Source organism: Silurus meridionalis, chromosome 27 (genome assembly GCF_014805685.1).
Source record: "Silurus meridionalis isolate SWU-2019-XX chromosome 27, ASM1480568v1, whole genome shotgun sequence".
NCBI classification, from domain to species: domain Eukaryota; kingdom Metazoa; phylum Chordata; class Actinopteri; order Siluriformes; family Siluridae; genus Silurus; species Silurus meridionalis.
Window position 1 is genome coordinate 967,899 of NC_060910.1, and position 19,694 is coordinate 987,592.

At 40.1% G+C, this 19,694-nt stretch overlaps 2 protein-coding genes across 9 annotated transcripts in view; one reads left to right on the forward strand and one right to left on the reverse strand.

The window, feature by feature from the left end:
• osbp2b (oxysterol binding protein 2b) overlaps positions 1-19,694 on the reverse strand; it is a 65,184-nt gene that overhangs the window by 1,895 nt on the left and 43,595 nt on the right. The window contains exons 14-15 of one of the 4 annotated variants that reach the window (XR_006924685.1): positions 19,475-19,492; positions 13,768-14,109 (exon numbers count right to left, since the gene is read on the reverse strand). Coding sequence is in view for 3 of the 4 variants with exons in the window: in XM_046841545.1 (XP_046697501.1) it covers positions 13,967-14,109; positions 17,422-17,439 (161 nt within the window). In the remaining variant the exon portion in view is untranslated. Of the gene's footprint in view, positions 1-12,027; positions 14,110-17,421; positions 17,440-19,474; positions 19,493-19,694 lie in introns of those variants that run through there. The other 3 variants (XM_046841545.1, XM_046841544.1, XM_046841546.1) reach the window with 3 other exon arrangements.
• On the forward strand, positions 4,051-9,041 carry atad1a (ATPase family AAA domain containing 1a). 5 transcript variants are annotated; one of them, XM_046841549.1, is made up of 11 exons: positions 4,420-4,583; positions 4,784-4,803; positions 5,042-5,245; positions 5,923-6,021; positions 6,191-6,311; positions 6,393-6,593; positions 6,684-6,790; positions 7,160-7,249; positions 7,844-7,894; positions 8,162-8,340; positions 8,560-8,848. In XM_046841549.1, the coding sequence occupies exons 3-11, from the start codon at positions 5,084-5,086 to the stop codon at positions 8,681-8,683; spliced, it is 1,134 nt and encodes a 377-aa protein (XP_046697505.1). In that variant the 5' UTR covers positions 4,420-4,583; positions 4,784-4,803; positions 5,042-5,083; the 3' UTR covers positions 8,684-8,848. The 5 variants fall into 5 exon arrangements, 4 of the variants coding, with proteins under 4 accessions (XP_046697506.1, XP_046697507.1, XP_046697505.1 ...); XR_006924686.1 differs by lacking the exon at positions 4,784-4,803 and adding an exon at positions 8,924-9,041 and having other exon boundaries at positions 4,421-4,583; positions 8,560-8,778; XM_046841550.1 differs by lacking the exons at positions 4,420-4,583; positions 4,784-4,803 and adding an exon at positions 4,051-4,170.

Genomic DNA, 19,694 nt, shown 5'->3' on the forward strand with positions numbered 1-19,694 from the left:
TGGCCACTGGGCCGATGGAGATCGATTTGGCTGAAACATGAGCGCTAATCGATAACGGCACATGCTCCATGGAGCGAAGCTTTTCTGATCGTTTCCACCCTGGAGAAGACGAACAGGGAGAAAAATAACGACAGTGTCGCATCACTGCCCGAAAACATGAGCCGTATCACTTTTCATTACAATCTATCAGTCTTTTTTATTATTTTGATAAAAGAGGTTCCTGCTGCTACTGTAAAATAATCAGAATGAGCGGTGAAGTGAATCACACTGATGTTCTCTTCATCATGGCACCTGTTGGTGAACATTTTGTCCTCAAAGTTGATGCAGGAAAAATGGGCGTAGGGATTTGAGCAAATTGTGACGTCTAGACGTCTGGGTCAGAGCATCTCCAAAACTGCAGCTCTTGTGGGATGTTCCTGGTCTGCAGTGGTCAGTATCTATAAAAAGTGCTGCGTAGCTGCAGACCAATCAGCATCAGGCAGGTGGTCGTTATGTTATGTCTGATCGGTGTATTTGTTTGTTTGTATTGCACGTGCGCTGTACACGTCCCTGTGAACGAGCTGTTGCTATAGAACTAATAACGATTGTGTTGATATGAACCTGTGTTGCTGTCAGAGCCGCTGTTTCAGCGAATTAATCAACACCTTCTGACCAATCAGGATCCAGAGTTTAGAGGTGAAGGTTGTATATAATGTCTTTTCTCCATAAGAAGAAGTGATGTTGGGGCCGATGTTATTATATGGAAAAAAGACGCAGGATTTGTGATGACAAAACGCACATCGCAATCCAACATCCTTCTCCAACAAAAGTTGCCTCTTTTAGTCAGACACGTGGGGAAGGAAATTGCAGCCCAGGTCCCTCGTGAGTGAGTTAAATTGCTCCCTGGAACAGCGGCACAGCCGACGAGACGAAGGCTGAGGCGAGTAACAGCAGGCTGTCAGGAACAAAGTACCAGCCTGTTCGCTTCCTTTCTCACTGAGAGACAGGAAGCAACCTCTCGCTTGTCACGGATTCTCTGTGTCTATTCGTTGCCATGGTAACAGACCAACAGGGACGGGTTAAATCTATAAACCTCGACTCGAGAGGTCACAAGTAAATCAAATAAGATGCCTGTATGCACTCCTGACATCATGCTTCTGATGAGATGGTGGATGGTGTCTTATAGGATCTCCTACCAGATCAGGGTATCAGTGAGCTCCTGGATAGTCTCTGGTGCTACTTCAGATCTTTCATTTGGATTCAGGTCTGGGGAAGGTGAGAACCAATCAACCAACCAAGGACATCAATGTGTTTAAGACCCAGAAACTGCCTACACATTATGGCTACATGAGGCTGGGACATGGACACACCCAGATGAACCATTGCACCAGCGTCGGGTCTCACATTACTCTGAGGACTGCATCCTGGAACCTAACAGCAGTATAGGTTTTGTTCACTAGCATGTGGAGGTCTGTGTGACCTTCTTTAAGGATATTTCTCCTCACATTATCAGTGACCTGTCACCAAATCGCTCATGCCAGACGATGTTGTGTGCAGCATGTTCGCTGCGGTATCTCCAGACTATTTCACGTCTGTCACACGTGCTCACCTTGCTTTCATCAGAGTACCAAAGGTGGACCTGCCAATTCCTAGTGTTCTCTTCTACAGTCCTGTCGAGCTCTCCTCATATAACACATGTCTCCTGGTATCTCCCCTATGCTCTTGAAGCTGTCCCCTGAGAGAACAAACATGCCTTTGATGGCATCTAAGGATGTCCCCTCTCAGTGGAGCTGAACTCTTTGTGAAACCTGATTGGGCTGCAGGTAATGTCTCATAATACAAGTGGTGACAAGAAACAAAACACAAATCTAAAGACCAATCAGTCAGGAAGCACAAGGAGAAAGTCGTAACCACCACCGTCCAAACCATTCAGTCTAAAGATTTATACGCTGGACGACTGAAGTGTGTTATTGATCCATCATGTGTAAGAAGATGGGTTTGGGTTTGGGTTTGTGCTCAGCTCCACCCACACATCCTTCATTTAATGTCCTGTTTATCCATTTATTTCCACCAGGAGAAATCTGTCAGCATGATGAATGGAGGCTGGAACGAGACGAGTGTTTGTGTCCTTAACTCACTCTGAACTTCAAGGTCCTTGGCAGAGCAGATCTCAGTGCCGCACTCACGCCGTTAAACTCCTTTATTAGAAATCACAAAGACTCCAGGATGAGGATTGATGGGTTTTTTATGAGCGATACAGTCAGCTGAGCCTCTGAGGTCCTCCAGTCCTCCACTCTCCCTGTCTTTTGTGTTTCAGACGTCCTCCTTGTTCTTTTTTTAAAGCACATTATTGAAGCTTCTGTTCTTTTTTGATAGATGACGCTTTCTGCTGTCAGCATGAGGCAAAGGGTTTGTTTTTTTCCAGACGTTGGCTGATTCATTTAAAATCCTGAATATCTGTAAGAAAAAACATTAGAGGGAGAAGTGAAAAGTGACAATCTGGAATGAGAGAAAAGCATTCACACCTTTTTTCCAGTGGGACTGAACCCTGTGTCTATCAGGAGGAGCTCAGATTAAACCCTGGTCCTGCCTGTTCTCACCTTCCTTCTAGCAGCTATAAACACTTCTTCCCTCTATTTATTCTCTCTCTCTCTCTCTCTCTCTCTCTCTCTCTCTCTCTCTCTCTTCAAGATCATAAAAATTGGAAGTCCTTTAGTCATATTTGCAATGAGAAACTTCAAAGAAGCTTAAACCCCTTTCTCCTGTAGACATCATGATGAAAGTGTGATCATTCTCTCCTGGTCTCAGTCTTACAAAGTTCTTCAGTAAGACACGACTTTCTTTCACTCACTCACTGTCACATTACTGCCTTTTAACTAAACAAAACGAACCTTCATGTGTCTCAAACATAATAAAAGACTCGCTGTACCTCTGACACTGGAGACTCCTTCCACAGCAGTTACATAAACACGTTACCCACTGGCTGGACTGAGGAGGAAACTGCACTTATATTATACATGTTTCATCCTTCATATCCATCCGCAAATCCACAGAGCTTCAGACCAAAATCATTTATGTAGCCATCAGCAGGAACGTGGCAGGAGCTGTCAGGGTAAAAAGAACCCTACAGAATACACACTCTGTATAAAACACACACACACACACACACACACACACACACACTCTTCTGTGAACTCATCCCCCTCTATTTGGTTTGTCCCAGTTTTTGTGTCTCGGTTTCGCCCCACTGGATTTTGTTCGTACATCACCTGACCTTTACCTGAATCTGGATTATGACTTTGCTTCTGGATTATTCTGCCTGACTAATAATACTGCACATGCATCTGCTTCTCTAAACTTCTCTCGTGTTACGTCACACAAGTTTCATAGCAGAAGGTTCGTGGACCATCTGGAATAAAGGAAATATATTTGAACAATAAAAGTGCTGTGGTGTAGAAGAGATTAAACACACAGGATGTTATCCAGAGTTACTTACAACTGAGCAGTAAAGGGTTAAGGGCCTCACTCAAGGGCCCAGCAGCGGCAGCTTGGTGACCTTCCAATCCAAAGTCCAATGCCTTAACCACTAAACCCACCGCTGTGCTTCTAATAATCTTTCTTAAACATCTTATCTTAAAAATATAACCGCTGTGTTTACGTCTGCGGTGTTTAAATGGTTGTTGGTATGTATTTTTTTATTTTGAAGGTGAAAGTATTTGTGCTGTGAGGTCTCGGATACTTCTGGAGGACGTAAACACACCCCACATCTGTTCCTTCACAGAAAACAAGATGACCTACAGGTTTTTCGTTTTTGTTGTAGTTGATGATGTTCCTACATTTCTGCACAATAATCAAACAATGTGTGTGTGTGTGTGTGTGTGTGTGTGTGTGTGTGTGTGTGTGTGTGTGTGTGTGTGTGTGTGTAATGAATCTAACACTGAAGGGATCCTGTGTTGAATGTGATGCAGCAGGATTGCCCTCGTGTGGTCATGTGTGAGAACTACAACACGTGTATAAAAGAGAGAAGGTGAATAGTTCAGTAGTGAGAGTTACTGGTGCAAAAATGATTCTGTGGATTATTCTCTTCAGCTTCTCCTCCATCAGACAGAGGGTTAAGGTCATGCAGTGAGATCTGATGCAGTATGAAGGAACACTTTTCTTTAGAACTTTCTCTTCAGTCATTTGCAGAAGGTCTTCCCCTGTTTTAATCAGTATATTTTAAAATTGTGTAAATACAGTTAGGACATGTGCAGAGGAGGGACATGGGGTATATCAGGAGGAGAATGCTGAGGATGGAGACACCAGGAAGGAGGAAAAGAGGAAGACCAAGGAGGAGGTTTATGGATGTGGTGAGGGAAGACATGCAGGTAGTTGGTGTGAAAGAGGCAGATGTAGAGGACAGGGGGGATGAAGACGGATGATCCGCTGTGGCGCCCCCTAATGGGAGAAGCTGAAAGAAGAAGAAGATTTTAAAATTGTATAAATAATAATGTGTTTGTGGTGAAATCACACTGTGATTGGTTCCGGAGTGGAGCATTTATTTTACCCGGAGTATTTATGTTGTAGCACAAGAAGCGGAAGTCGCAGTGTGATGCTTTGAAATCGTAAGATGTGACTTTATAATTTTTAGAATGATCACAGCACGTTGTGTTTAATGTCGTTATGAAAATATTAATCACTCATATTTACGTTGATTTACATGATAATTTCGCTGACAGACAATGTTACAGTCTGGACAAAGCGTTAGTAAATGGATCTCTTTTTCCCACCCGTTCTCTGGTGTATGTCGCTATCTGCTCTCAAGCTGCTCTTGCCGGAGCAGAGGTGGGAATTAAATCACAGGCTGCGTTTTAAACTGGAAAAATAATAGAATTATTACATTTAAAATAAATTCTGTGTTTCTGCTTTTTAACTGACGCTAAAATATCATCATTATTATTATTATTATTATTGTTGTTGTTGTTGTTGTTGTTGTTATTATTATTATTGTTGTTGTTGTTGTTGTTGTTGTTGTTGTTGTTGTTGTTGTTGATGATAATAATGGGTGCCTTTGATCTCTCAGTTCCGGTATTAGTCGGATGTGTGGGCGGGGACACGTGATGTGATGGACCCCCGACACGCCCTGCTGCGGCCCCTGAGCTGTAACGAGGTGGTGGGGATGTTGCTAAGACTCACCATCTTTGGAGCAGCAACGTACTACAGCATCAGATGGGTGGTGGAGGCTCTGGACCCGACGCAGAAGCAAAAATCAGATGCTAAGAAGAGGGTGATACCTTCTCATCTTCTTTACTGGGGGCTTCTGTGAGGTTTCATGGGGTTTGATGGGGTTCTGTAAGGTTTGATGGGTTTTTATGGGGTTCTGAGAGGTTTGATGGGTTTTATGGGGTTCTGTGAGGTTTGATGGGTTTTGATGGGGTTCTGAGAGGTTTGATGGGTTTTGATGGGGTTCTGAGAGGTTTGGTGGGTTTTGATGGGGTTCTGAGAGGTTTGATGGGTTTTGATGGGGTTCTGAGAGGTTTGATGGGTTTTGATGGGGTTCTGAGAGGTTTGGTGGGTTTTGATGGGGTTCTGAGAGGTTTGGTGGGTTTTATGGGGTTCTGAGAGGTTTGGTGGGTTTTGATGGGGTTCTGAGAGGTTTGATGGGTTTTGATGGGGTTCTGAGAGGTTTGATGGGTTTTGATTAGGTTTGGTAGGGTTTTGCACGCTTGAATGAGGTCTGATTGAGCTTTGAAGAACTTTGCTGCAGTTTTAAGAGGTTTAGATTATTTGAATGTTTTCAGATAAAGTTGGGTTTGGTTTTGATCTGGAATGGTGTGGTTGTGAAGTGGTTTGGTGAGCATTGAGGGTGTTTGATGGTGTTTGGTGATTTGACCAGAGCAGGGAGAGTTTAATGGTGAATGCTTGTGGTGGTAATCTGTTCTTCTCTATCTCTCTCGCTCTCAGGCTCAGCAGATGATGAGGAGGATCGGGGTGGAGGGAGTGAGTCTGAATGAGTATGAGATGAATATTGCTGCTCACCTGGTCCATCCTCACAGTATGAAGGTATCTTCATCTTATCTCATGTTATGATGGAACACACGATGTCTGTGCACGTGTGTGTGTGTCTGTGTGTGTCTGTGTCTGTGTGTGTGTGTGTGTGTGTGTGTGTGTGTGTGTGTGTGTGATGTATGTTGTAGTGAACAGTGTGTTATATGTATGTTTATTATTAAAGGTGACATGGAGAGATGTTGCAGGTCTTGATGACATCATCACTGAACTGCAAGACACCGTCATCCTGCCTTTTCAAAAACGTCATCTGTTCCGTGGATCCAAACTTTTCCAGCCACCCAGAGGTACAAATCTCTCTCTCTCACACACACACACACACACACACACACACACACACACACACACACTGTCTCTCTTCTCCTCAGGTGTGTTGTTATATGGTCCACCTGGCTGTGGGAAAACTTTAATCGCTAAGGCAGCAGCCAGAGCCTCAGGCTGTAGGTTCATCAACCTGCAGGCCTCCACCCTGACCGACAAGTGGTACGGAGAATCAGAGAAGCTCACTGCTGCTGTCTTCTCACTGGCTGTTAAACTGCAGCCCTGCATCGTCTTCATCGATGAGATAGGTGAGTGAACATCTCATCGATCATGACTTTAACTCATCTGATGTTCAAATCATTTAAAGTTTAATGAATGAAATCGTCTCTTGTGTTCAGACTCGTTTCTAAGAAGTCGCTCAAGTTTGGATCACGAGACCACAGCGATAATGAAGGCCCAGTTTATGAGCCTGTGGGACGGACTGGAGACCAGCTCTGATACTCAGGTTCACACACACACACACACACACACACACACACACACACACACACACACCCCGCATACTTTACTTCCCCAGCCATATGAGGTTCTTCCCCGATCTGTAACATGAACTTCATCAGATGATCGGACACGGAGACAGACGCTATCAGACAGTCTGATGTAGAATCCAGACGATGTTTTTTATTTATTTGTATTTTTTATCTTAATCATCTGGTGCAGTGTGACGTTTACAATATCATTTCTAAACATCTGTCCAGGTGTTTACTCTGGGACATGTATGTACAATTAGTTGTTTGAAGGTGTTAATCAGTCTCGTGTGTGTGTGTGTGTGTGTGTGCGTGTGTGTGTGTGTGTGTGTGTGTGTGTGTTGAAGGTGATGGTGATGGGGGCCACTAACAGACCGCAGGACATGGACGCAGCGATCCGGCGCCGGATGCCTGCAACCTTCCACGTGGGACTTCCTGTAAGGGTTTATTTTAATTATTCACATATAAACCATTAATACTCAGCTGGAGGAGAGAGAGAGAGAGAGAGAGAGAGAGAGAGACGGGATGGGGAGATAGAGATGGGATGAAGAGATGGAGAGACAGGACAGAGAGAGAGAAGGGATGGAGAGAGTGAGAGATGGGATGGAGAGAGAGAGAGAGAGAGACGGATGGAGAGAGAGAGAGAGAGGATGGAGAGAGAGAGAGGCAGGATGGAGAGACAGGACAGAGATAGAGAGAAGGATGGAGAGAGAGAGAGAGACGGATGGAGAGAGAGAGAGAGAAGGGATGGAGAGAGTGAGAGATGGGATGGAGAGATAGAGACAGGACGGAGAGACAGGACAGAGAGATAGAGAGAAGGGATGGAGAGAGAGAGAGAGAGAGAGACGGGATGGAGAGAGAGAGAGAGACGGGATGGAGAGATAGAGAGATGGGACGGAGGGAGGGAGAGATAGAGAGGCAGGACAGACAGATGGAGAGATGGGATGGCGAGAATGAGAGGAAGGATGGACAGATAGACAGGACGGAGAGACGGATGTAAAAGAATAATTAATACTGTTTCCTGTTTGCAGAATACGAGTCAGAGGAAGGAGATTCTTCACCTCATCCTGTCAGGAGAAAACGTGAATATTTCTTTATGATTTACTGACGGGAGACGTGTTTATTCACGTGTTTATTCACGTGTTTATTCACTTGTTTATTCACATCATTCCAGACTGAACACATCCAAATCTTATGCTCAGCTGTCCACATACTTTTGGTTATATAGTGTTAGAGAGAAATGTAGTGTCTGAAAATGAGTCGTATAAAAACTCATAAAAAATGGTGTGTGTGTGTGTGTGTGTGTGTGTGTGTGTGTGTGTGTGTGTGTGTGTGTGTGTGTGCTGTAGCTGAGTAAGCTGGTGAACCTGCTGGAGATCGCTGAGCAGACGGAGGGGTTCTCAGGAAGTGATCTGAGGGAGTTGTGTCGTGACGCTGCTCTGTACCGAGTCCGAGATTTTATACGCAAGCAGCAGATAAAACAAATCACACAGCAGCTGCACCTCCAACAGGATGAAGATGAAGAGGAGTACGGATCATTCACTCCTCTTTCTGTGTGTGTGTGTGTGTGTGTGTGTGTGTGTGTGTGTGTGTGTGTGTGTGTGTGTGTGAATGAAATCAGCAGTAAATATTCTGGTTATTTTCAGACTCTGATATGTAGAAGTATAAACAGGTTTATTTATTTTTTTATTTACTTTTTCTCTGTGTGTGTGTGTGTGTGTGTGTGTGTGTGTGTGTGTGTGTGTAGGATGGTGGACAGTGTGTGTCTGAGGCCCATCTCTCAGCTGGACCTGCTCTTCGGTCTGGACAAGATGAACGAATCAAAACAGGCCACTGCTCCGGCTCACATCAGTAATGTGTTTATAAACTAAAACACACGAACGAGCTGCTGTGAGTAGATCAGAGTGGATCATAGAGATATCAACAGATGGATGGATGGAAAGAACTTTCTCCTTGTATAGTACAGGTACACAACAACAAAATGCATTTTAGCATCAACCAGAAGTGCAAATAATAAATATGTATATGTACAACATGTAATATATCAGTGTGTGTGTGTGTGTGTGTGTGTGTGTGTGTGTGTGTGTGTGTGTGTGTAAATGTATGTACAGCAAATAAATATCACGACTCTGCCAGTGAAAAATGTGTAAACGTTGATAATCAAGTACACTATATAAATTATATAAATATATATATAGTGCAGGTGTGTGAGGTACAGTGTGTGTAGAGGAGTATAAAAATACAGTATGCACATTTATCTGTAATTATACAGTGTTTATACAGATGTTATACACAGTGTTTATACAGTGTTTATACACAGTGTTTATACAGATGTTATACACAGTTTATACAGTGTTTATACAGATGTTATACACAGTGTTTATACAGTGTTTATACAGATGTTATACACAGTGTTTATACAGTGTTTATACAGATGTTATACACAGTGTTTATACAGTGTTTATACAGATGTTATACACAGTGTTTATACACAGTGTTTATACAGTGTTTATACACAGTGTTTATACAGATGTTATACACAGAGTTTATTCAGTGTTTACACAGTGTTTATACACAGTTTATACAGATGTTATACACAGTGTTTATACAGATGTTATACAGTGTTTATACACAGTTTATACAGATGTTATACAGTGTTTATACAGATGTTATACACAGTGTTTATACAGATGTTATACACAGTGTTTATACAGATGTTATACACAGTGTTTATACAGAGTGTTTATACAGATGTTATACACAGTGTTTATACACAGTGTTTATACACAGTGTTTATACAGATGTTATACACAGTGTTTATACAGAGTGTTTATACAGATGTTATACACAGTGTTTATACACAGTTTATACACAGTGTTTATACAGATGTTATACACAGTGTTTATACAGAGTGTTTATACAGATGTTATACACAGTGTTTATACACAGTTTATACACAGTGTTTATACAGATGTTATACACAGTGTTTATACACAGTGTTTATACAGAGTGTTTATACACAGTGTTTATACACAGTGTTTATACACAGTGTTTATACAGTGATCTCATGGTGTAGTGTAGAGTTCAGTAAGGTGATGGTGATGGTGAAGGTGATGGTGATCAGGATGCTCTCGATGATGACTGGTAGATGTCTCCTGCTGTTGGATTTCCGAAATTCCACAGTGAGCTCTTTAGTCTTCGAGGAGTTGAAGGTCAGGTTGTTGGTGGCACATCACGCTGTCAGGCTTCAGATCTCTTCCCCGTCCTCGTTGCTGATCTGGCCGACCACGGTGGTGTCATCTGCATACTTGATGAAGATGTTTGAGTTATGTAGAGGAGCACAGTCGTGGGTGAACAGGGAGATCAGTGGACTCAATACAGTGATGTGAAAACCTGCATTTTACATCTTCAGGTGTTTCTTTCAAAAAATATTCATTAATAAACCTCTTAAATGAAGCACACAATCTATTCTTTGTAATTACGAGGTTTTATAACTCTTTATAATCACTTACAACAATCATACACTGAAAATATTCAACAATAGGACAAAGTGCACTTCTGTGTGTGTTTCGTCCCAAATAACCCACAAACCCTCAATTTAGGAAAATCGGAGAAGGTCAAATTTTTCACCTGAAACTGTTTCATGTCAAAAATTCGACCTTCTCAGATCTTAAGAATATTCGTACAGTAGATCAAACCGTACGCAGGAGCGTGAGTTTAGACTGAATATCACACTTTCAAGCTGACATATAAACTTTTATTTTTTTTATTTTTTTTAATTAAATGTATAGATTTATGGAAAACTGAATTCTACACTGAATGTAATTTCACATTTGTTAAAATCACACAATATTGTAAACACACTGTAACAGATCCCAGAGACGCACTGTAGAGGTTCATAAACAAGAAGATTAATAACAGCAGTAGAACTTTATTCATGGTTTTCAATATTTAATAATAATAACATTACCATCTACATCATCATCATCAGAGCCAAAATACCAGACACCAGAAAGCCAGATAACTGCAGTGGTCATACACAGTGTCTCTCACTCAGAGTGCCTATGGCGCATCTATGGCGCCCTCTGGTGTCCATATGGAGAAATGTCCAGGATAGTAGAACGAGGATCTCAGAGCTGAACTTAACCTAATGTATTTCAGGGTGTTCCTCTGGGGCTCCAAGCTGGGTGTTCAGGTCAAGTTGTTGATGAAAGTCTGTGGTCAAGATCCTCACTGGCAGGGACATTTGCCGCTGTATCATAGTTCCCTGGAGTAGAGATGGTTCAGGTTCGGTCACCTGACTGGAAGAAACAGAGAGAGAACATGAGTTCAGGACCAGATTTATGTGTCATATGATGTTGTATTCACATCTCTGGAACAAGCACTTATCTTTCATGATGGGATCTTCAGCCAGAGTTTTCTGTTGGAAAACAAGCAACATGTGTGGGTTGTTGGACGACGTGGTCCTCTGAAGATGTACATAAGCCCCCTCCCAGGTTTCTCCTGATTCATTCACACATTCAGTTCTTTTAGCACTTTAGAAACATAACGACACTAACCACTAAAATAATAATAATACTTCCTAACTCCTTTATAACTCCTTTTATCCTTATCTCAGCTCTGTGCTTTCAAACATCTCATTCCACATGTTAGCTCCACTCTTCTGGGAAGATGTTCCACTAGATTTTGTGCTCAATGAGCTACAGGGGTGGTAGTAAAGTCACGTACTGATGTGGGTGAGGAGGTCTGGGGTGCAGTCAGCATTCACATTCATATCAATAGTGTTAAAGCTCTATAGCAGGAGATCTTCATGGAGCTGCTTTGTGCACAGGGGCACCGTCCTGCTGGAACAGGTTTGGGTCTCCAAGTCATGATTCATGAGTCAGATTTGTATTTATTGCTTCGTTCTCCACTATAGATATTAAATCCATTAATTGGACCTGAGTTTTGCTGCTGTTGTAGTCAGAAACACTGAGTTCTGGGATTTTCATTTACAATCTGCTCGTCCTGGACATCTTTTTCAGTTTACTTCATGCTGTTAGTCTTCTACACTGTATCTAGTAATGATTTATAATCCAGATAATGACTGGTTCCAGTGTGAATCCAGTTCCTCAGGAGAGTTCTCTAGGTTTTCTCAGGAACTCATCCCTCAGCGCTGTTTATGGCAACCAGAAACAAATACACAAAGTGTCCAAGAAAAACAGAAACCCATCACTGACCATGTGATCAAATCTCTTTTAATACAAAATATTAAAATTTCAAATCAAATCATGAAAACTTTCAGCCAGGTTTGATCTCAGATCTGTGATAAGACTCGTGTACAGTAAATATTTCTGTTACTCACTATATTAATCATCACTCACTTAATAACTATTATTATTACCATCATTTGTTCTTCTTATTAATATTATCTTTTTCTTCATAAAAATTAAACACACCAGAGTCTGAACAGGTCACGCTAATGCTAACGCTAACGCCAGGGTCGCCTCGACCTCGAGACGTGAGACAACAGAGATCCAGTGTGATAATACTGAGAAGGTTCAGAATGCAGATGCATCGTCGACAAAATTACTGTTTCTGCTCAGTGAGGAGCTTCAGGAAACAGAGGAACAGGGGTGGGGTGTGGGGGGGAGGGGTTATGCTAATAAATGTGTGCTTTTTTTCATTTATTTAAATTTTTTAACACTGAGTGCACACATTAGCATATTAAAACCTAACTAGCGGGACAACGGGGCTGTTTTATTAACAATTACTACTACAGTAAAAAAATCCCTTGAGACTATTAGTTTAAAAAACAGAAGTTTAATCTGATAATCTTTCTGATTAAAGGAACAGTTTGGAGAAATTAATTTTATTATTATAGCCGATCATTCAAAACATTTTGTTTCCTGTTTTTTTTATATATAAAATGATTAATGCAGCTGATTATATCCGCTATGTTCAATTTTACAAACTACTTGAATAATGACAGGCTGCACATGATTTTGTGGATTAGGAACACTTTTGGTGACTCACTCGTAACATCACGTCCTGTTGTAACACGTCATGAACGCTTAAACGTGTTCGCTCAAAAATGTTGCTATTGTTTTGACATTATTGATCGAGTAAACACGAGAGACTCCACATTACACACACGTTCATTTTCACAAACAAACTTACACTCAAACTTACCTTCAGTCTAATACTCTCAACAACGAAACTCTGAATCTTCTGAACTTCTTGTGTTCAATCTTACAAACTATTTTACACGTCTGCAGTTTAAAATAACTGTAACGGCGTCTTTATAAAATATTAATGAGATTTGGATGACAGAATATTATGATGATGTAAATAATTAACAGTTAGATTTGTACTGAACTGATACGGAACCTTCCCCAAACTGTTCCTTTAACCGTGTCACTGTTCAGGCTTTTTATTCCATATGAGTTCGATATGAACTCCAGAGCGCGTCACCGAACGCCATGTGGCAGCTCTCAACACTCTTTTTTTATCCTTTTTTTAACGATATATTGGTCGTTAAGGACGAGGACATGCGTATCCCTGCTTTAATCTAAGAGTGGGCGGAGTTTGTGGTGGGTATAAAAACATGGCTCGTAATTGGCCATAACATGAAGTGAAGTCTAATTTCCAATCCTGTTGTCCTTTGGAATATGCAAATGGGGCTATAATGATATGCAAATATCAATGAGTATTCGCACTTATATGCTTTATTTGCAGTGACCTCTTTCTTCTGCGTTTGAGGTGGATCAGTGCGATGGATATGGAATAGAGCCTCATTAGGCAGACTAAACGAGGGAGGAAGGAAGTGGGGGGAGGGGAAAAGTGCACTTTGAAGTACGTTCCTTGTTGATGTATTTTGTTTGGTTGTTTTTTCAGAAGAAAGAGCACCTGATTTAGTTTATAGAATTAAGGGGTCAAAGTTCAAGTCCAAATTCCCTTCTTTTCTTCCACATACACACACACACACACACACACACACACACAGCTTTCAGGTTAATACTGGAGACTGCTCAGACCCTCCACTATTTCTATCTGTCTCTCTTTCCCTTGGATGGTCTCAGTTCTCCTGCTGAGGTTCTGTGTCCTAGATCCCAGATCCCGGCTCCTGTGCGAGTCTGTAATCAGACGTCCCATCCTCGACCCCGTCTCCGTCATCAGAAAATATCGGGACACAGACTCCAGTCCTGTCTGTCTTTGGCCTCCCAGTAGCCTCCTTTATACACAAAGTTCATCTCTCCAGTCACTGGATCCGTCCTCTGATGGAACCAGAGAGGCTTGTAGCCCTCGAACTCCCGACCTGTGTTTCACACACACACACACACACACACACACACACACACACACAAGTGTGAATCTACTTCTTTATCTGATTCTCAATGTTTCTGGATTATAAATTCAAAACATTTCCAGATGTTAGATTCAACACTCTAAAGGATTCTCCTGTTCACTTTCAGAACTTTTAGACGCACAAAAAGAAACTGCGTCGGAGGAAAGAAGGAAAAATAAGTGGAAGAATTTAAGAATTTTTTCAGAATTTAAGTTCAAGAAAGAATCAGATGAGAAAGAAAGAAAGAAAGAAAGAAAGAAAGAAAGAAAGAAAGAAAGTGAGGGATCTTAAGGCTTTAGAACTGTATTCAGAACCCTTTAGAGGCTGGAATCATAAACCATTCATATCATGTAGCATTATAATGAGTAGATGTGTGTGTGTGTGTGTGTGTGTGTGTGTGTGTGTGTGTGTGTGTGTGTGTGTGTGTTATAATTTTGAGGTCATGATTAAGGTTCTACGTGTTTATTGTGTTGCTGATTGGTTTGAGGATCTCTGTGTGTGTGTGTGTGTGTGTGTGTGTGTGTGTTATAGTTTTGGGGTCATGATTAAGGTTCTACACGTGTTTATTGTGTTGCTGATTGGTTTGAGGATCTGTGTGTGTGTGTGTGTGTGTGTGTGTGTGTGTGTGTGTGTGTGTGTGTATAATTTTGAGGTCATGATTAAGGTTCTACGTGTTTATTGTGTTGCTGATTGGTTTGAGGATCTCTGTGTGTGTGTGTGTGTGTGTGTGTGTGTGTGTGTGTGTGTGTGTGTGTGTGTTATAGTTTTGGGGTCATGATTAAGGTTCTACACGTGTTTATTGTGTTGCTGATTGGTTTGAGGATCTGTGTGTGTGTGTGTGTGTGTGTGTGTTATAATTTTGAGGTCATGATTAAGGTTCTACGTGTTTATTGTGTTGCTGATTGGTTTGAGGATCTGTGTGTGTGTGTGTGTGTGTGTGTGTGTGTGTGTGTGTGTGTGTTATAATTTTGAGGTCATGATTAAGGTTCTACGTGTTTATTCTGTTGCTGATTGGTTGGTGATTGGTGGATCTGTGTGTGTACACTGTGGTGTGAATGGTGGATTGTAGGTTCTCGCTTGGTGTTTTCTGCTGCAGGGATGAGAAACGTGTTCTAGGTGTGACGTGCGGTTCTAGAACTGTACACAGGAGTTAAAGTGAGAGGTGTGTTGGGTTCTAGCATGAAAGTTGTAGATAATGAGTGTCAGGTTGCAGACGTGAATTGTGCATTTTAGGTTCTAGACCTGTGCTCATGATGCTGATGTGTTGGAATCTAGAAGTATGTCAGGCTGTAGATCAGGTTGTGTAGTGTTGTAAATGTGTAGTTTTATAGATGTGTAGTTTTATAGATGTGTAGTTTTATAGATGTGTATTATTTCTTAGATATGTGTAGTTGTATAGATGTTTAGTTTTGTAAATGTGTAGTTTTGTAAATGTGTAGTTTTGTATATGTGTGTAGTTTTGTAGATATGTGTAGTTTTGTAGATGTGTAGTTTTGTAGATGTGTGTAGTTTTGTAGATGTGTGTAGCTTTGTTGATGTGTAGTTTTGTAGATATGTGTAGTTTTGTAGATGTAGTTTTGTAGATGTGTAGTTTTGTTGATATGTGTAGTTTTGTAGATGTGTGTGTGTGTGTGTGTGTGTGTAGTTTTGTAGATCTGTGCAGTTTTGTACATGTGTAGTTTTGTTGATGTGTGGTTTTGTAGATGTGTAGTTTTATAGATGTAGTTTTGTAGATGTTTGTAGTTTTGTAGATGTGTGTGTGTGTGTGTGTGTGTGTGTGTGTGTTTTGTAGATGTGTAGTTTTATAGATATGTGTAGTTTTGTTGATGTGTAGTTTTGTTGATGTGTAGTTTTGTTGATGTGTGTGTTTTGTTGATGTGTGTGTGTGTGTGTGTGTAGTTTTGTAGATATGTAGTTTTGTAGATGTGTGTAGTTTTGTAGATGTAGTTTTATAGATGTAGTTTTGTAGATGTGTAGTTTTGTAGATGTGTGTAGTTTTGTAGATATGTGTAATTTTGTAGATGTGTAGTTTTGTAGATGTGTGTGTTTTGTAGATGTGTGTTTTGTAGATGTGTAGTTTTGATGATGTGTAGTTTTGTTGATGTGTGTGTTTTGTTGATGTAGTTTTGTTGATGTGTAGTTTTGTAGATGTGTAGTTTTGTTGATGTAGTTTTGTAGATATGTGTAGTTTTGATTATGTGTAGTTTTGTAGATGTTTGTAGTTTTGTAGATATGTGTAGTTTTGTTGATATGTGTAGTTTTGTAGATATGTGTAGTTTTGTAGATGTGTAGTTTTGTAAATGTGTAGTTTTGTAGATGTGTGTTTTGTAGATGTGTGTGGTTTTGTAGATGTGTGTAGTTTTGTAGATATGTGTAGTTTTGTTGATGTGTAGTTTTGTTATTGTGTAGTTTTGTTGATGTAAGGTTTGGTAGATATGTGTGGTTTTGTAGATGTGTAGTTTTGTAAATGTGTAGTTTTGTATATGTGTGTAGTTTTGTAGATGTGTAGTTTTGTTGATGTGTAGTTTTGTAGATGTAGTTTTGTAGATGTGTGTAGTTTTGTTGATGTGTGGTTTTGTTGATGTGTAGTTTTGTTGATGTAGTTTTGTAGATGTGTAGTTTTGTTGATGTGTAGTTTTGTAGATGTGTGTTTTGTAGATGTGTAGTTTTGTTGATGTGTGGTTTTGTTGATGTGTAGTTTTGTAGATGTGTGTAGCTTTGTTGATGTGTAGTTTTGTTGATGTGTAGTTTTGTAAATGTGTAGTTTTGTAGATGTGTAGTTTTGTTGATGTGTAGTTTTGTAGATATGTGTAGTTTTGTAGATATGTGTAGTTTTGTAGATGTGTAGTTTTGGTGTGTTTCAGGTTCTAGATATAGGTATTTTTGTGTGTGTTTGGTGTGTGATGTTTGTGTCTATGGTTTGGGTTCTAGACACATGTTCTGTGTGGGGTTTTATTATGTTGAAGTGTAGTCGTTTGTGTGTTTGGTTCTAAATATTCTTCAGGAGGGCAGTGTTGGTGTTAGAACTTCCTGGACCATGGTTAGAACCAACAGTGTCTATACACACACACACACAGACACTAGGAGGACCGTGAGTAGTGGAGTGTGAGCAGATGGTGAGATCTCTATTACAGATCACTGCTGGATCTGCAGAGAGCCGTGGATACATCACACTGCATGCTTTCTCACACTCAAACACACACACACACACACACACACACACACACACACACACACGTGTAAAGTAGCTTCACATGGACAAGTCCAGGTACTAAAACTCACCAGAGTCAAGCTCACACTCTGAGAACCGGAAGAAGAGAAGAAAGATACATGATCATAATGTCATCACTACAGAATTAAGTTCTCACCACAAGAACACACACACACACACACACACACACACACACACACACACATGTGTAGTTTTGTAGATGTGTAGTTTTGTTGATGTAGTTTTGTAGATGTGTAGTTTTGTTGATGTGTAGTTTTGTAGATGTGTAGTTTTGTATATGTGTGTAGTTTTGTTGATGTGTAGTTTTGTTGATGTAGTTTTGTAGATATGTGTAGTTTTGTTGATGTGTAGTTTTGATGATGTGTAGTTTTGTTGATGTGTAGTTTTGTAGATGTGTAGTTTTGTAGATATGTGTAGTTTTGTATATGTGTAGTTTTGTAGATGTGTAGTTTTATAGATATGTAGTTTTGTTGATGTGTAGTTTTGATTATGTGTAGTTTTGTAGATATGTGTAGTTTTGTAGATGTGTGTAGTTTTGTTGATGTGTAGTTTTGATGATGTGTAGTTTTGTAAATGTGTAGTTTTGTAGATGTGTGTAGTTTTGTTGATGTGTAGTTTTGTTGATGTAGTTTTGTAGATGTGTAGTTTTGTTGAGGTGTAGTTTTGTAGATGTGTGTAGTTTTGTTGATGTGTAGTTTTGTAGATGTTTGTAGTTTTGTAGATATGTGTAGTTTTGTTGATATGTGTAGTTTTGTAGATATGTGTAGTTTTGTTGATGTGTAGTTTTGTAAATGTGTAGTTTTATAGATGTGTAGTTTTGTAGATGTGTAGTTTTGTAGATGTGTGTAGTTTTGTAAATATGTGTAGTTTTGTAGATATGTTTAGTTTTGTTGATGTGTAGTTTTGTAGATATGTGTAGTTTTGTAAATGTGTAGTTTTGTAGATATGTGTAGTTTTGTAGATGTGTGTAGTTTTGTAGATATGTGTAGTTTTGTAGATGTGTGTAGTTTTGTAGATGTGTAGTTTTGTTGATGTGTGGTTTTGTTGATGTGTGTGGTTTTGTTGATGTGTGTGGTTTTGTTGATGTGTAGTTTTGTAGATATGTGTCGTTTTGTTGATGTGTGTGGTTTTGTTGATGTGTAGTTTTGTAGATATGTGTCGTTTTGTTGATGTGTGTGGTTTTGTTGATGTGTAGTTTTGTAGATATGTGTAGTTTTGTAGATGTGTGTAGTTTTGTTGATGTGTAGTTTTGTAAATGTGTAGTTTTGTAGATGTGTGTGGTTTTGTTGATGTGTAGTTTTGTAGATATGTAGTTTTGTAGATATGTGTAGTTTTGTAGATGTGTAGTTTTGGTGTGTATTATTTCTTAGATATGTGTAGTTGTATAGATGTTTAGTTTTGTAAATGTGTAGTTTTGTAGATATGTGTAGTTTTGTAGATATGTGTAGTTTTGTATATGTGTAGTTTTGTAGATGTGTGTAGTTTTGTAAATGTGTGTAGCTTTGTTGATGTGTAGTTTTGTAGATATGTGTAAGTTTGTATATGTGTAGTTTTGTAGATGTGTAGTTTTATAGATATGTGTAGTTTTGTTGATGTGTAGTTTTGTAGATCTGTGCAGTTTTGTACATGTGTAGTTTTGGTGTGTTTCAGGTTCTAGATATAGGTATTTTTGTGTGTGTTTGGTGTGTGATGTTTGTGTCTATGGTTTGGGTTCTAGACACATGTTCTGTGTGGGGTTTTATTATGTTGAAGTGTAGTCGTTTGTGTGTTTGGTTCTAAATATTCTTCAGGAGGGCAGTGTTGGTGTTAGAACTTCCTGGACCATGGTTAGAACCAACAGTGTCTATACACACACACACACACACACACACACACACACACACACACACAGACACTAGGAGGACCGTGAGTAGTGGAGTGTGAGCAGATGGTGAGATCTCTATTACAGATCACTGCTGGATCTGCAGAGAGCCGTGGATACATCACACTCGCATGCTTTCTCACACTCAAACACACACACACACACACACACACACACACACACACACACACACACACGTGTAAAGTAGCTTCACATGGACAAGTCCAGGTACTAAAACTCACCAGAGTCAAGCTCACACTCTGAGAACCGGAAGAAGAGAAGAAAGATACATGATCATAATGTCATCACTACAGAATTAAGTTCTCACCACAAGAACACACACACACACACACACACACACACACACACACACACACACACACACAGTATTACATGTTCGGTCAGTGACTCTAGAACCTGGAAATGGTAATGATGAAGACAACAAGATCCAAACAGATCAGG

Bases quoted from the DNA above. Each gene is read 5' to 3' on its own strand.
- atad1a (XM_046841550.1), top strand. From the start codon at position 5,084: ATGGACCCCCGACACGCCCTGCTGCGGCCCCTGAGCTGTAACGAGGTG. The intron at 6,312-6,392 runs GTACAAATCTCT...TCTTCTCCTCAG, and splicing joins ACTTTTCCAGCCACCCAGAG to GTGTGTTGTTATATGGTCCA. The intron at 7,895-8,161 runs GTGAATATTTCT...TGTGTGCTGTAG, and splicing joins TCATCCTGTCAGGAGAAAAC to CTGAGTAAGCTGGTGAACCT.